This window comes from Cebus imitator, unplaced genomic scaffold (genome assembly GCF_001604975.1).
Source record: "Cebus imitator isolate Cc_AM_T3 unplaced genomic scaffold, Cebus_imitator-1.0 Scaffold124, whole genome shotgun sequence".
In the NCBI taxonomy this organism is placed as follows: domain Eukaryota; kingdom Metazoa; phylum Chordata; class Mammalia; order Primates; family Cebidae; genus Cebus; species Cebus imitator.
Window position 1 is genome coordinate 2,588,474 of NW_016107439.1, and position 17,705 is coordinate 2,606,178.

The 17,705-nt window shown below is 35.8% G+C and overlaps 1 protein-coding gene across 46 annotated transcripts in view; it reads right to left on the minus strand.

The window, feature by feature from the left end:
- Positions 1-17,398, minus strand: part of FIP1L1 (factor interacting with PAPOLA and CPSF1) — a 75,751-nt gene extending 58,353 nt beyond the window's left edge. For 5 of the 46 annotated variants that reach the window (XM_037742607.1, XM_017540361.2, XM_037742604.1 and 2 more), the window contains exons 1-8: positions 17,076-17,396; positions 15,877-15,921; positions 15,734-15,773; positions 12,332-12,389; positions 10,809-10,912; positions 5,117-5,181; positions 3,795-3,902; positions 3,288-3,418 (exon numbers count right to left, since the gene is read on the minus strand). In XM_037742607.1, coding sequence (XP_037598535.1) covers positions 3,288-3,418; positions 3,795-3,902; positions 5,117-5,181; positions 10,809-10,912; positions 12,332-12,389; positions 15,734-15,773; positions 15,877-15,921; positions 17,076-17,160 — 636 coding nt within the window. In that variant the 5' untranslated portion in view covers positions 17,161-17,396. Of the gene's footprint in view, positions 1-2,929; positions 2,999-3,287; positions 3,419-3,794; positions 3,903-5,116; positions 5,182-10,808; positions 10,913-12,331; positions 12,390-15,733; positions 15,774-15,876; positions 15,922-17,075 lie in introns of all 46 variants that reach the window. The other 41 variants (XM_037742615.1, XM_037742614.1, XM_037742611.1 and 38 more) reach the window with 18 other exon arrangements.
- Positions 17,399-17,705: the final 307 nt, after the last annotated feature.

Sequence of the window (17,705 nt, forward strand, 5' to 3'; positions counted from 1 at the left end):
AGCCTATAGTCAGCAAGTTCTATTTAGATGCACAGAGCTTCCAATCAATTTTAGCAGCCCACCCTAACATTAGTGTAAGGCCAACAATCAACAAAAATTTCAGAAAAGTCAAAGCGAGAAGCTAAAAATAGCCAACTTAAATAATCAAATTGAAAACAGACTATGCAGGAAAAGAAAATCTAACAGAAACAAACAGCCTATCATTAATATCCTCTGAAAGAGAGGGGGGAAAAGATATTGTATTACTATAGGCATAAATAATAAGATGCTACAAGTAAATAATAAAGAAAAATTTTCTTGGAAATTAACAGTAGAAATTAAAACAAGGTAGAAATATTATGAGAATGAAAAAAATCTATCTCCCAGATAATGGAAGAGATACAAATAAAGAGAAAAAAAAAATTAGAAGACCATTCAAAGATATCCAATATTTATCCAGAAGAGAAAAGAAAGCAGAGAAAAAAGTAAAAGTGTCCCATAAGTGAAGAATGAGTGCTTCCAAGTCAAGAAGGTGCAACTGAGTGCTTGGTACAATGGATGAAAACAAACCAAGACACATAACTGTAAAATTTCAGAACACTGGTGACAAAGCTCATACATGAGGAAAGATCTATGCATAAATGAATAAAAAATGTACAAATGAACAAATATGAATGTACAAATGAATAAATAAATTTAGGTATTAAATAAATAAATGAATAAAAAAATGTACAAATGTAATGTACAAATGAATAAAAAATATTTTAAGAAAATGTTTTAGTCAATTTTTTGTTACATACATGTTACCTATTCCCACCAGTCACTTCTCTCTTGCCCCTCACTCTAACTACACAATTGTTTTTGCACCCAATTGAGTGGTTTTATTTTTATACCTATTAAATGTCTTATTTTGCTTTTTAAAAAAACTTTATCCATTTTGAAGTATATAAAAGGCCTCAAGAATGTTAAAACACTGTTAAGTGTTGAAGCTGTATGATAAGCACCTAAGGGGTCATGTGTACTATTCTACTTGTTATTGTGTTTGAAAATTTTTTAATGAAAAGTAAATAAAGTTATCTTAAAGAGGCTGACGGGTTGTCTCACACTTAAGGATGAAAAGATTCTATTTGCAGGAGATATGAAAATAAAATTTAATTCTTAAATCCATTCCTTTGCCCCTCATGAATGAGTTCAGGCCCTACTTCATTTTCATTCCTACAGTATGGCAACAGCTCCCTATCTGTTTCATACCTCTTTTATTCTACAGTCCACCCTGTTGCCAGTTTCTTTTCTAAAAACAAGATCTGCACTTTATTCTACTGCTCAGGAACTTTCAAGCAGCTTCCTACTGGCTACACAAATGTTTGCGGGCTGTTTGAAATCAATGTCCTGCTCATGATGGCTCTATTTCCACCATTTCCTGCAGACTACAATACACATAAAGAAAAAATGTTTGTCACACATATTATTAATACCCACCCTATTCCCAAGTCGGTATTTCTACCAAACATATTAGCATTTAAATACATTATCAAGGCAAGAAAACCATGAAGACTGCATCCATCAAATTCAAATCCTTCTTTCAGAATCCAATCACAATGGAACACTCCATGAGTTCCTCTCACATACCGAAACTTCAAAATAAATTCTTCAGTACACAGTTTGTATATAAAATACATATTCACAATAGCTACCTTCAATAAGACTGACTCCTAGGAGTTTCTTTTTATTCTCTTTTTAAAAGTCTACTACAAAAGATGAAGTATACAGAAGCTAGCAGCTTATGATGCAGTTCTCATTTCTGTTAGAAGAAAATAAAAAGCACTGCTGCTAATGAACTAGTTCACTAAGACAACTTTTCTACCCACTGTAATCAAGTTTAATATATTCAATGCCTATATGGACAATATAACCTAAAAGAACCTGATGACCATTTAAAGTACAACAGACATCATCACATACTTTGAAAATATTTGCAAAAGAAGAACCAAATACTTATGCAAAGTAGGATGCAAATTAAAATTATCTATATAGAACTGTGTACAGTAGAGTGGTTGTATCTGTAGTCATAGCACACACACTGCATAAGGCAGTATTCTGGTGGACAGGGCTGCAAACCCAGAAGGGAAGCAGAGGTCTCTTTCCAGCCCACAAAAGTTCCCTGAGTACACAATCCAATCTAAAAGCCACTCCCAATCTTCATCCCAGTGTCATTCAATACAAGAATCAACTACTAAGGTAAAGAAAAAAAGAATACACAATCAGGTTTCCATAAAAGAACAATGACAATACAGTATTAGTCTTTGGACTGGGTCTGTGATCATACCATGGAATGGAGAAGCCAAAAATCAGACTTGATATACAAAAGTTGTAGTATCAACCTCAAAGTCTCTCACATAAACCTACTCCTTTTAAATACCAACTTTTAAAATCAATGGCTTTATCCCATTCGGTTGAGTTCTTAAAGACTCTCAGAGAATGCCAAAGATTTGTGAAGGTTATCTTGAACTATAAAGGCATTACACCAATGATATCAGTGATATCAGTGTTATACAGCTAAACAGCATGCCACCTTCCTTACCATTTTTTTTTAAAGAAAATAAAAACGTCTCCAATTTTATTGATAAAGATTAAAGTATTATCTGCAATAAGAACTTAATCTGTTGCCACTAACTTTTCTATCCTACAAACATGTATTATGACTTGAAATCATAACATATGGCGAAGAATAGTTTTACTTGGCATTTGTTAGTACAATAGGCTATAAATTCACATGCTTGCAAAAGTGGAGATAAAACAACAATCAGCAAATTTGTAAGTCACCAGGAAGCTGAAGGTTTGGAAAAAAAGTAGCTATTTCCACTTTAATTTTGTCCCTTGAGTAGTGGTATGGGAGCAGACTCAAGAACAAAAAAATGAGAGCAACCAAGGATAATTTACTAAAATTCACCTTAAAAAGATTGAATCTGCCATCTTGGATCTCTGCACCTGGTGTAACTTCCATAGTACAGTCTTCGGCCTAAGTTAAATAACATATTCCCCATTAAGATACCACATAATATTTAATTAATAGGCCATATAAAGACAAACTAGCTGTGGCTAGTCTGTAATTTGAAAGTAAGAACATCAGATAATTATTTATATAAAACTCTAAAAGGGAGGGAAGGGAAAAACAAACATGGTAAACAAAATGGAACTTTTAAACTATCATATAGCATTTAACCATCTTTATAGGAAAGAGATTTAACTGGGGAGTAAAAGTGGGACGGTAGACAAGCCAAGGGTATTCCGTAATATTTATTAATTACCGTAATTTTATTTGTAGTAGAGGTTACTGGTATAACTTCAAGTCCCATTCGTATCCTCTTTTGTTTTTCACAGTAAGCTTTCCAAGTATCTTCATTAAACCCATAATTAAAATAATCAGAAAGATCAGCACCTAAAGATAAAACACACCTTTAGTGTTCAAATATTTCAGTTCTATTTTTATGCAGCATCAAAAATAGACTAGAAAAATACAAATTTAGACTTCTATTAGTTATCACACCATTATTTGTGGTGACAAAAAGACTATAAAATTTTTGATCGAATTATTTCCTTTAGAAACACCACTATAATAAACAATATGTAAGTCTACATTGTAAGTAATACAAGGCTACCAGTAAGTCAGTAATCCAAGTCATTCTTACTCATCATTTGCTTAAGACAATTAAAATTATAATGAAAAAATAAAATTCTAAATTGATGTTCCAAAATATTTTCTGATGACTTCAAGCTAAAAATATTGAAATTCATATAATCCACAATCATCTTACCCGGTTTACGCCATGGTTTATCTTCAAAAGAATCCAAATCTACCTCTAAAAGTGGAACTCCATTAATGCTTCCAGGTGCATCAAGGTCTACTCCTTTGACTTTTGTTCCTGTTTCATAAAATGACAAAATAAAGAAGCTACACTTGCAAGAAGCTAGGAGATACTACTGACAAACAGAAAATAGAAACACCTTTTCACTATTCCTGGCACACAAACACACAAACAGAAAACACACACCTTTTTACTATTCCTGGTAAAAAACACAGCAAGGGGTCCAAACAAAGCAGAGCCTAAAATATGTGCTACTGGACTTTTTGCTGTTGTTGTTTTTTTTTTTTTTTTTTTTAAAGACTCAGTCTCACTCTTGTCTGCCAGACTGGAGTGCAATAGTGCGATCTCAGCTTACTGCAACCTCCGCCTCCTGGAGTCAAGCAATCCTCCGGACTCAGCCTCCCAAGTAGCTGGGATTACAGGCGCTCGCCACCACGCCCTGCTAATTTTTGTATTTTTGGTAGAGACGGGGTTTCACCAGGTTGGCCAGGCTGGTCTTGAACTCCTGACCTCAGGTGATCCGCCCACCTCAGCCTCCCAAAGTGCTGGGATTACAGGCGTGAGCCACCATGCTCAGCCAGCTACTGGACTCTACAGAAAAAGTTGGACGATCTCTGTGATGCATGGTCAAAAATTACTCTTTAAAAAGAGCTATTATCTCAGGATTTTGGGATTAGCCTGGTCAACATGGCAAAATCCCATCTCTACTAAAAATACAAAAATTAGCCAGGTATGGTGGTGGGTGCCTGTAATTCCAGCTACTCAGAAGGCTGAGGCAGGAAGAACTGCCTGAATCCAGGAGGCAGAAGCTGCAGTGAGCCGAGTTTGCACACACCTGGGTGACACAGAGAGACTGTAACTCCAAAAAAAAAAAAAGAGCTATTATTACCACCTTGGCCAGGCACAGTGGATCACACTTGGAATCCCAACACTTTGGGAAGCCAAGGCGGGCAGATCACTTAAGCTCATAAGTTCAAGATCAGCCAGAACAATATGGTGATACCCTGTCTCTACATAAAAATGCAAAAATTGGCCAGGCATGGTGGTGCACGCCCATAGTCCCAGCTACTTGGCATGGTGAAGTGGAAGGATGGTTTGAGCCCAGGAGGAGGTTGCAGTGAGTTAAGATTGTGCCACGGCACTCCAGCCTGGGTGACAGAGCCAGACTCTGTCCCCTACCCCCCTCTCAAAAAAAATCGAAAAGTGATTATGACCTATTTAAGAAATGTGCCTTATTTCCCTATTGAGGCAACAGAAAATAAAAATTTTACCTGTGGTTCCATAAACTCTTCCTCCTGTCTTAATGTTAAGGTTTACAGGTGCTGTACCATAACTCCTAAAAACAAAAACAAAACACAAAAATTATCCTAAAAAGCTTAAACAAAACAGTAATATATTCCATTTGTACAAATAAATTATACACTCACATAGTAAATGGAGTGACACACGTTTCATTTCTATTTTTATTTTTTAAATTTTGTAAAGATGAGATCTCATGCCATGTTGTCCAGGCTGGTCTCAAATTCCTGGACGCAACCAATCCTCCCACCTTGGCCTCCCAAAATGCCACAGCGGCCAGCCAACACATTAAAAAAATAAATAAATAAATAAATTTAAACTAATATTTAAAAGTCTGTCACTTGCTGAATAAAAGACAAAAACATTTTTTAAAAGTCTGACTTGTTTCTATTTCAAAAATCTCTTTGCCATTAACTCAACATTCCACTGTAACAAACTTCACAAAAAATAAGGCTCAGAAGGGAAAAACAGTTTATACCCATTGTCTTCTTTCAACTCCTGGCCTCCCAGTTATCAAACATACAGCAATCCTAAGCATAAGTAAAATTCCTCCAACTTGTTGCCAAATCCAGTGGTCTTTCAGTTCTTCCTACATTTGATATTGTTAATAAATCCTTTTTCAACTATTCATGGAGTGCTTAGTCCATAATAGGAATTTATTGACATGAAACTCTAAAATAAGTCTAGCATGAAAGCAGAACAGTGTTTGCTGGTGGTAGGGTGGTTAATGACCAAGACGAAAAACAAGGGAAATTCTAGGACACTAGTTATGTTTCATATCTTGATCTGGGTTGTAGTTACATGAATACATACATTTGAAAAAAAAAAATTGAGCTGGACCTTTTTAGATGTAATACACAGTGATAAAGAAAAAAAAATCTGAAGTTGGACCAACCCACATTCAAATGTTTTGTCAATTGTGAGCTGTATAATCTTGGCCAAGACACTTAGACTTGTATAAAATTATTTGAATATTTCATTGGATTTATACTTGTATAGATAAGCCTTGTGTAATTTTCTGTAACATAGGGTTATAGATAGTTCTTTACATTTTTATATAATGGACTTATATATGAGTAGCATTATCAAATATCCTAATTAAAATAGACTTTTCTGTTATTGGGGAAGTTAGAAAGAGGAAAATTGAAACAGGCAAAGAAGGACCAATTCCCACTAACAAAAATATATCAGTAAGACCTCAAGTCATAGATGTTTTCAACGATAAATATCTCACATTACATTCATGTTATATATTTAGTTCTTTTCTCTCAGAAGTTCAGCCAACCGGACTTCATGTTCACTGCTTTTGGTCTAATAAAGATCCATCTTTTGTCTTGAATGTACTAAATATATAAGAATTAGGTTTAGTTACGTTTGCACTGTCATTTTTCTTTTCTACTTAAAAAAGAAAAATGTAAATACAATAAAATGTTCAAGTAATTGTATCAAATAACTGTAGCTCCACAGCTAGAAATGCAAAAATTATAAAGGGGACCAAACATTACTGTCAAGCAGTACTATCATCTCCAACTTGAACTGTTTCATTATTTTATAGACTGATTAATTCATGTAATGCTTACTGAGCACCAAAACCATGTCAGGTTCTGGGCTAAGGAAAAAGTATGAGGAGCTGGACACATATGGTTCCTGCCTTCATGATGTTTACCTTTTAGCAATCCAAATTCAGCAAAAGTGACTGAGAGGTATCTACATATGATGTACATTTCTAATTTGAAAATCAAATGTACAAAAATCAAGGATTGTCTCTAAACTGTTTTTATAGGACTACTACAGAATAAAATAGTATTTTTATAAAAGGCTTAGCTATAAGTGTTCAATAAATGAGCTTTTTTGCTTTCCAACCAGCTATCTTCTATTTCCCATTCTGCCTTTTAAAACATGATTTTTCTTTTTTAAGCCACAACCCTTTGTATTCATTCTGTGCAGAAAAGCTTAGTGGTACGAAAAATTGCACATAAACAAATTTGATATAATGTCCAATTGATCCCCATGAAGTCTCACACCATTCTAAATGCTAGATCCCACACTTGGATTTCCTATAGGAACTTCAAAATAAACATGCCAAATGAATCTATTTTGTGGGAGGTGGGTGGAGCAGCGCCCACCTATACGCAATTAACTGCTCTAGAAATCTTTAAGTCATTGAGCCCTTTAGCTCCTCCTCCATCCACAACCAACCAGTTACCATGTTATTTCCATTTCTTTCTTTTTATTCTTTGAGACAGGATCTCACTATATTGCCTAGGCTGGCCTTAAACTCCTAGGCTAAAGCAATCCTCCTACCTCAGCCTCCCAAGTCCAAGGGACTACAGGTGTGTACCACATGCCTGACTGTGTTTCTATTTCTCAATTATTCGAATATACCATTTTCCCATTTATTTCTCTACTAATGCTGCTGCCTTAGTCTAAATTATCATCTCACCTGGACAACTACTTCACATCTATTAGTCAATGTCTCTCCATCTAACCCATCTCAACTACTGCTGCTAGAGTTATCTTTTCAAATAATATGACCTGTTTAAAAAACTAACCAGGTGTCCAAGGGAGAGAATACGGTCTTGGGTCCTTAGTTTCTGTTTCTGATCAGGCCAGTAAAGCCCCTTCATCACCCCCCTTTTTTCCCACTTATCATGGGAGACAGAAACTAAAAACTATGGCTTTGGGCTGCTAAAAGCCTAAAACAAAGCAAAAGAGAACAACAAAATAAGGCAGGTTGGACAAGCTTGCAGGGTTTTACAAAGACATAGCAAAAGGATCCTAACTCCTTCCATAAGCGATTTCAACCATCTCTTTTCATCTACCTTATCCCCCAGCCATGTATTTCTAGGCCTTGCGTCTACTACATTTACTGTAAGGAGTGTCCTCTGTCTAAAAACCACTGTCTCCCATCTCAAGCATTATTCAAACAAGTTTAAATGTTACCTCTGGGATCTTCCCTTCAAAACTTGCAGGCTTTTAGCAATTCTCTTCTCAAACCTTTCAAATCACTTTGAACATGTTTCTACTCTGGCACTTATGTTGCACTGAAATTACTTACTCACATGTCTGTCTTCCTCACTACTTGTAGAAAATAAGAGCTATGTTATAACTTCTTGTATTCTCATCATTACTTAATACATTTACAAATAAAAAGTTGCTGTTTTCATATAACTTTATCTAACTAGTTAACTCCAGGAAATTTCACGGTGATTTTACCAAGAGTTATTTTGTAGCATGGTAAATGTAAAAAAATAAAATGATGGAATTGACCACAGATGGTTTGATAAAGGCACATTATCTTTACTACTCAACACAATGTCAGATAAATTATGTCTTTAAAAAGTATTTATGGCTGGGTACAGTGGCTCACACATGTAATCCCAGCACTTTGGGAGGCTGAGTTGGGTGGATCACCTGATATCAGGAGTTCGTGACCAGCCTGGCCAGCCTAGTTAAACCCCATCACTACTAAAAATAAAAATAAGAAAATTAGCCAGGTGTGGTGTCAGGCACCTGTAATCCCAGCTCCTTGGGAGGCTGAGGCAGGAAAATCGTTTGAACCTGCAGGGGAGAGGTTGTAGTGAGCCAAGATCATGACATTGCACTCCAGCCTAGGCAACAAGAACAAAACTCCATCTTAAAAAATATATTTACTGAGTACATAAATAGATGAATCTCAGAAATAGGTAACAAACTAGTTTCCAAGATAATTATTCCTACTTTAAGACTAGCTTTTCTTCATACCTTACTTTCACATAAAATGAACTTGTAACAAAGGCATGTTACCTAAAATACAAAAGGCTATTTTGTATTTCTAACAATTTACAATAAATCAATCCAGTACTGTTCCTTGAACACAGTTTGTTCTTTAAATTTGCTTCTGAAAATGCTGTGCATAGTAAATATTTATCAAATTTCAAAATTTCATCTTCACATTGACTTTGTTTTCAAGGGACATACCTTGAAATACAGAGGTAAAACAAATTTACACTCTTCACAAACGCCTGTAATTTACTTTTGAAATGCATAAAATGACTAAAAAATAAATCAACTGATAAATGGGTAAAGGCATGGATACAGGAATATGAGTTCAAGCAAATAAAGCAAAATGTAGACTATTTAATCTGGTGATGGGTAAATAAGCATTCACAGGTCAATTCCTTCAACTTTTCTGAGCATTTGGAAATTTTCATAATCAAATGTCTAAGGGGAAAAAAACCTTCAGAAACAACTGTAACTAAATAACATTCAATTTATTTGGTTAATAACCATTTACTGAACACTTACCATATTTAAGGCAATGTGAGGAAGATAAAACTTCATAAATCACGGTTTCTTGTTTTTTTGAAGGGTTTTGAATGTAACAGTTTCTACTCTATAGGAATCTAAAGAGTCTAAAGGTAGTCAATATGTATAAACATAATTTCAATGCCTAAAACTGAAAATTGCTATAAGAAATAAAGCTCAGTAAGGTACTATGAAAATCCACGTACATTTAATATTTGAGTGCAATTATCTACCAAAAAAATGGTCCCATTCACAATCCAAAAAAATTGTCATTTGCTTCAAATTGTTCTATAACTTATAAAAACAAATAATTTTATATACAATATTTAATGAACATGCAATTATTACAATTTTATATGTGTTTCTTTTTCATAATGCAGAACTAGTGAAATTAATGAACTTATTTTATGTTTCCAATGCATAAGCTATAATAATCACATTATACAGCCAATTTGGAAAATAAAAAACATTGACTCTTAGTCTCCTATCATAACTGAATCACGATTCGTACTTCGACGCCTTTCCCTTCCAATCTTTCTGTAAGATTCTTTATGTGCTCAACGAGGCAATGACAGTCCATTCACCTGTTCCAGTTTATAGAATATAAAATTTGAGACAAACATTGGTCTAAAAGGCCTACAGGAGAATTAAAAACTTGAAAAACTATTAAGAATAAAAAGAAATACTTTTGATATTGTTTTTATTGAACAAAAAAATATTAAAACCTAAGCTCAGGTTTGGATAAGTAATAAAGTGAAGTAATAATAAGTACAGATAAAAATTACAATTTAAGGATTTCTAATTCTAACCAAAGATTTTATAGTACACAATTCTTTTTTTTTTTCTTGAGACAGAGTCTCACCCTGTCACCCAGGCTGGAATGCAGTGGCACCAGCTGGACTGCAACTTCTGCCTCCCGAGTTAAAGTGATTCTCTTGCCTCAGCCTCCAGAGTAGCTGAGATTACAGGTGCCCCCCACCATGTCCGGCTAATTTTTGTATTTTTAGTAGAGACAGAGTTTCATCATGCTGGTCAGGCTGGTCTCAAACTCCTGACCTCAGGTGATTTGCCCACCTCAGCCTCCCAAAGTACTGAGATTATAGGCATGAACTACCACACCTGGCCTAGTACTCAATTCTTTTATAAAAACACTTTAAATTCAGGATCAAAAACTGCTGCTTCCATGTACTTTTGCCTAATTAGTTAACTTTATTTTAGGAAAGAAGTATCTTCAGGATGAAACTTTGACAAGAGTTCTTATATGTTAAAATAGAAAAATGTAAAAACCATGGAATCAACCACTGAGAGTTTGATATAGGCACACTACCTTTGCTATATAGCAGTTACACAATTGCTACTTACTAAAAAATAACTTACCCATACTGTGGTGCTCCTGTTTTAATGTCTCCTATAGTGACATGAACATCATCTTCATCATCATCACTGTCACTATCACTATCATCTTCAGTCTCAGTCACTTTCTACATGAACATAAATTAGAAAATACATTCAATAACCATTTCAACATCTAATACTAATAACTAAAAAAATAACCACCCTGGTTTTTTTCTTTCTTCTTTCTTGAGATGGGAGTGTCACTTTGTCACCCAGGCTTAAGTGCAATGGCGTGATCTCGGCTTACAGCAACCCCCGCCTCCCAGGTTCAAGTGATTCTCTTGCCTCAGCCTCCAGACTAGCTGGGACTACAGGCACATGCCACCATACCCAACTAATTTTTGTATTTTTAGTAGAGACAGGGTTTCGTCATGCTGGCCAGACAGGTCTTGAACTCCTGAACTCAGGTGATCCACCAGCCTCGGCCTCACAAAGTGCTGGGATTACAGGTGTGAGCCACTGTGCCCAGCCCCATTCTGTATTTTTGAGATACAGTTTAAAAAGAAAAGTTACAAGCTGCCACCTATTTCAACTCATAATTTTGATGTTCTACATGATAAAAAGGCCAAGATTATAAATAAAAAAATAAAATTTTTTTTGGAATCATCTTCTTTTGGTAAACACTACCTCATTTTTTTTTAATTATCGTATCTGCCTCTCTTGCAAAAAGGATCTAAAGCAATTTACTGAGATATCTCCAAGATAAAATTATAAAAATTAAGTATTTGAGGAATTCTTGCAAAAAAGAATCTAAGAGGAAAACAATTTTAAGATTCAGTGCCACAAATAGAAAGTACCAAATAAACTAAAAATTTAAAAAAAAAAAAAAAACCCAAAACATAAAAAGTACCAAATAGTTAAGCAGAAGCTTAATGATTCTTGGTATTCATGCACACCTAGAAGAGACCCTACATGCAAATTCTACATTTATGAAGATTTTACATTGGCTTTCAAAGGCTATTTTGTGCTTAGTCACATCATAGTAAATAAGTAGATCACATAGGCAAAATACTTTTCTGTATACAACTTCAAATTTGCATAACAGTAACTTCCTTTCATAGGATTAAAATGTACAAATATTCATAGGACCAATGATATGTTCACCTCGCAAAGTAACAATTTGGCAGGGTCAGGGACTGTCACATACGTTAAAAAGCACGGATAAAAAATTGTAACATTCAAAGGTTGTGGGACTCAAAATCTGCTCAGAAAACCAGGCTCACTACATTTGGTAGATTTAAAAGCATTCAGTTCCTTGAAAGCAATAAGCATCAAGCCTTTGCACATGCTATTTTTCCTCTGAAGTCTTTCTACTATTTCCTCTCCTCCTTGCTAATTCCTATATATGTTTAGATTGGACCAGATGAAGTAGATGTAAGAAAGGGCCAGATAACATAGAATGCTGAAGGTGATATAAAATGCTAGCTTGCTTTCTAAGTAAACTGTGAAGTGATTGATAAAAATTTGTATCAGGAAAGGAACTGAATTTCAAAGCCTTATGTTACCGGTTTTGGTACACCATTTTCAGCAGTTTCATCTTCAATTCCAGATGGAGGATTAGCACTACAAACAACAATAAGTATACATGTCAGGCATTACTTTTCAGAAGTAGAGATAGATTATATTAGTATTTCTAAGCTATGTCTGATAAGGTTCCTAAAATTATTGTCTCTACGGAGACAGTAATAGTAAAATTTGACTGTCTTATTCCCTGTTATTTCTTGTAACTTGCATAAAACAAGTATTGAACATTTTAAGTAGAATGCAAATGCCTTCATAATTTATTAATGATTTACAATTTAATGCTGGGCTCTAACGCAAGCTTTTTACACATTTTAAAAACATAGAACATAATCAATTTTCATTATCGTAAATCTTTACTGAACATCCACTGTATACCAGGTACTAGTACTGTAACTGCCCAGACCTATATAATAGTTTTCTTTTTTCCTTGGTGCTCAAGAACTCAAGATTGGTGGTACAATCACATTAACTCTCTCAGTATTCAGTTAACATAAACATGTTTCTTCTTGGTTCTCTGTTTTATCAATCTTATTAGAGATATGTCCTTTGTTGAATAAAACATATAATTTTAAGATTAAAAAAATGTATCTTCATTCAAGACTGTTCTCCAATTTGATATTAATAAGGAGCTAACTCTCATGAATGTTAAAACTAATTACTTTTTTAAGGTCAGTTAATACTTGAACTTGCCTTTTCCTAACAAAACTGATATGTAACAATAAAACATTCACATTCCCATGAAACTCAAGCATATGGTCATTTATCAGCAAAATGGTACCACAGTGTAATTGGTTTCTTAAATTTGTTAGTAATCGTAATTTCAACAGTGAGAATTAACCATCGCCTCATTTTACAGATAAGAAAACTGAAGTACAAAGCAAGCAGCTGATTTGGCTCAACTTTCTGAATTATTTAGTAGCATTCTTAAAAAAAAATGTCCAGATGTTGACACAGTTCAGACCACTTTTCATTAGATTTCTACTCATCTTTTCTAAACTTCACTTCCTGTCAAGTAGTTTCTATGTAAATCAATTTAATCTTTACAGTGGCATTTTATAACACAAGTACTCAATAAAGCAAAATGAAAGATAAACAGTGAAAACATAACTGTTAAATTTTCATTATTCTGCTTGCTTCAAAAAAACAAATATGCAGCTATAAGTGTTCAGTACAATTTTCCTCCTGCTGAAATAAGTTTCTAGGTAGCCAGAAACAAGTCCCATTTGCTTTCTGTATGTCACAAAACAGTATCCTTTCTTTAGCCAAAACTTGGATAGTCATTAACACAATTGGAGACTGCAATGCAATGGTTAAGAAAAACAGTGGCCTCCGCAATGAGCCAGCTGGCGGGAAACTGGGGCAAATTCTAATAGCAGGAACTTAGGTAGAGCAATGCAATGATGTGCCAAACCAGATAGCAGTAAACCTACTGGCAGAGTTCCTTTCTTCAATAGGCCTACTATTGAAGTTTTAATTTTCTATTACCATTAAAAGGTTAGAAACATGATAAAATTATAAGCTTTTTCTAGAAAAATAACATTGTAAAGGAAGTTGTTTTTTCCCCATAGGATGAAATTAACTCAACTGCTCCCCAAATGAAGTTTTGAAAAGGAATATAAAGTTATGTTGACAGTGACACTCAGGGAATGTAAAAGGCCTCTCTCCAATAAATTTTAGCAAGTTGTGTATTGGGGAATTAAAATTAAAGAATGTTTTATCAGAAAGTAAGCTTTTAAAATTGTAACCAATAAAGATAAAAATCAATGGGATAAAGATTATCATATAAAGAAGTATATTTGATTGTAAATCTACACCCTGCAATTAATTGCTTGACCAACTGAAGGAATGGGTATAAAGAAATATTTAATCACTTTCTGATTAACCATTTTGTGATTGAGATTAGAATTAGGAACTGAATTGAATACATAAATTTCAAAATGAAATAACATATCATATAATACATCAATGAGTGAAAAGACTACAGGAGATTTTTTGGGTGAGGAAGTTGAACAGTAATTTCAGCTCCTCCTAAGCTATTTCTGCTTCCATTTCTCACTTTTTCCCTCTATCTATCTTTTTGTTTTAACAGCGTATTGAGATGCAATTCACATATTACACAATCTATCCATTCAAACAGGACAGTTGAGTTTTAATATGTTCACAGAGTCCAACCATCACAACTATCTAATGCCAGAATGTATGCATCACTCCAAAAATGAACTTTGCATACATTAGCAATCACTCACCCAACTCTTTTAGCAACCACTAATCTGTCTCTGTGGATTGGCTTTTACTTAGCACCTTTGCAAGGTTCATCCACATTGTAACACCTATCAGTAGTTCATTTTATTTTCCCTACCAAATAATATTCCACTGTATGGATATAACACATTTAATCTATCCTTTCATCAGCTGATACAGGTGCGAGGTTTTTTACATTTTCTATTAAGAATGCTGCTGCTATGAATATTCACATACGAGTTTTTTTTGTGAATATATGTTTTCATTTCTCTAGGTGGAGGGCTCATATGGTAACTCCATGTTTCACCATTTGAGAAAATGGCCAGGCTGTTCTTCAAAGCAGCTGCACCATTTTACAATTTAACCAGCAGTGTATGAGGGATTTTTTTTCTCCATATCCACACCAACACCTGTTTTATCTTTTTGATTACAGCCTACTGGGTTTGAAGTGGTATTTCTTCCATTTTTTAAACCCAAATATTCTTTAAAATGTTTTAACTATCTCTCCCTCCATTACAGACACTAACGCATGTGGTCAGGGTCAAGTCAGTATCTCCATATACTTCTTTGCATGGGTTGTTTTTCGAAATTCAGGGTAACTTTCCGACTCTCTGTATATGTTCTATAAATGAACACTTATATCTTTCTAATAATCTAACGAAGGAAATCAACCTTATAACAAATCAGCTAATTATATTTGAATGTAAATAAATACATAGCATTGAAATTATAAGCAAAGTGCCATTATCCCATCAAAAATGTTAACAAATTGGAAAAGCAGTAATTTGGGGGTTCATTTACTTAAAAATATTTTCAATTAAGTTAAAATATTTTTATCAGTAGCTTAATGATTATACTGTATACTTCACTGCTGAATTCATTTAAGAGTAACAAGTTACTTAATAGTGTAAAATCAGTCAAATCCTAAGTTCATAAAGTTTGTCCTATAAACTACCAACAAATAGAACTGGCATAAGATGCGGTGCTGAAACTGGAATAATCCTTAAAAGATTCAATGTTCTCCAAAATGTTGTAAGTCAGTGTTATAATCAAGCCTATGATTATAAGGAAATAATTTTGACAACTGACATACCTACTGTATCACACGATCTGTAAAAGCATCATCAGAAAATTTCACTAACCTGGCATTTTCTTCTTCTGGCCTTTCAACTTCATTTTCATCTACCAAGTAAAATAAACAAATAAATAAATAAACAAACAAAATAAACCACTCTTAAATAAACTAGTATTATGAAAATCTGAAGTGATCATCACAAGCACTAACCTAGGTCCTTTGCCAAATCACTGTGCACATGCACGTCCCATGGGCCTATAAGCACATCCAAAGTTAGATCACCTTATAATTACTTAACAAGATACGTCTTTTATGGAAAAAAAAAAAATCAGACTTTACTGCTATAAAAATAAGCTTAAAGAGGTACTGAAGATTTTCAAATCTTTGTAAAAGAAATCCTACACATTCACATTTCAAAGGGTAGTAACTAATGCTAAATCTTGCCACCGATGATAATGAATTGTTTTTTTCACAAGTTTATCAAAGTTACATCATCAAGGACCTGCATGGTGCCCAACGTGCACTTTTACTATTCTATTCTACAGACAATCAAGAATTTATGTTTTAGGCAAGGAACAAACATTAACTTTCAAATCTGGTGTAACAGGCAAGGGATTGTGACTAAATTAAAGTTAAAAACCAGATGTTAAACAAGTACCTTTCAAGAGAGAAGTACATGATGCATTAATTTTTAGAAAAAGCAATACATGAGATGACACTGAAAACTATAAGCCGAAGGGTCATGAGATACTTCTATGATGTAGGTTAAACGGCAGTCTCTTAAAAAAGAAAAACTTCACCTTCATACAGGAGACATTCAGTTTTCTTTATGGGCCATCTTTCTCTCTCTCTCTGTCTCTTAATTAATTATTTTTAAAGCACGACTTTCAGACAAGGAGGTACCCTTGCAGGTGCATTCCATACAAACTGACCATCAAGAAACAAGACGTTAGTTGTACAGCATTAACTTTATTTAGCTATTATTACAGAATGACTGTTTCTGAAAGAAGGGACAGGAGGGGCACCCTAAGGCCACGGGCAAGAAGAGACACAAAAAAACACCACTTCAGAATCGATAGAAAAAACAAGGGTAAAGTGCGCAGCAGCGAGGCGGCCGAGACACCCCGGAGGAAAGTAAGGCGAAACTGGGGGCCGGGAACCGTCACAGCCCCCCAGCCCGGCCCGGACGCCGCAGGATGGGTGAGCGTGGTGGGCGTGGGCCCGGCGGGAGGTGGCCGCGGGGGCGGGGGACGCGCGCACGCCAACCTCGGCCTAAGTCAGGCCGGACAGGGCTCCCAACCAGAGGCCCGAAGCGGCTGCGCGAGGGACCCGGGACGCTGGCCGTTTGCGGGCCGAGAGGGGAGGCCTGAGAGAACCCGAGAAAGAGACAGGGACAGGAAGTTCCGTACCGCCATAGAGCCACTCTTCCTCCTCATCCCCTCCGGTCCCGCCGCTCAGCTCCGACACTAGGCGCTCGACCTCGCCGGCCGACATGGCCGCCCGAGCGCAACTTAAACGCGGCGATCAACAGCCCCCTCCAACCCCTTCCCCAGCCTCGCTGCCCCAGGGCGCGAGAAAGGCGCGAACCCGCCAGCTAGCGAACGAAGAGAGCGCGAGACTCAAATCCCAGGAAGGCTGCAGAGGCGGCAAAGATGAAGACTCCGGAGCACGTCCGCCTGCGCATGCGTAGCAAACCCAATCGGCGCGGCGTCTCTAGGTGGCTTCGCTTCCGCGGCGGCGGCCACCTGGGCCTGGTTGCGCGTGCGCACTGCGGTGGGCCCCCCGCCCCTCTGGGATCCCGCTTTGCTTTTTAGCGTAGCTTCCGCCACTGGCGTCCTGCGTCGGCCAGAGTTCCCCGCCCACATCCTTTCCTCTAATAACCCGTATTGCCATTGCTGGCGAGTCCACCATTGTTTCCTTCTACTCTTCGTGCTTTTTCTTCTCAACCTTTTATTTATTTATTTTTTAATCTTCCGAAAGGCCTTCTTTTATTCTTTAATCAGCCTTGATACAGAATCGTTACCTGTCACTCCCTTTCC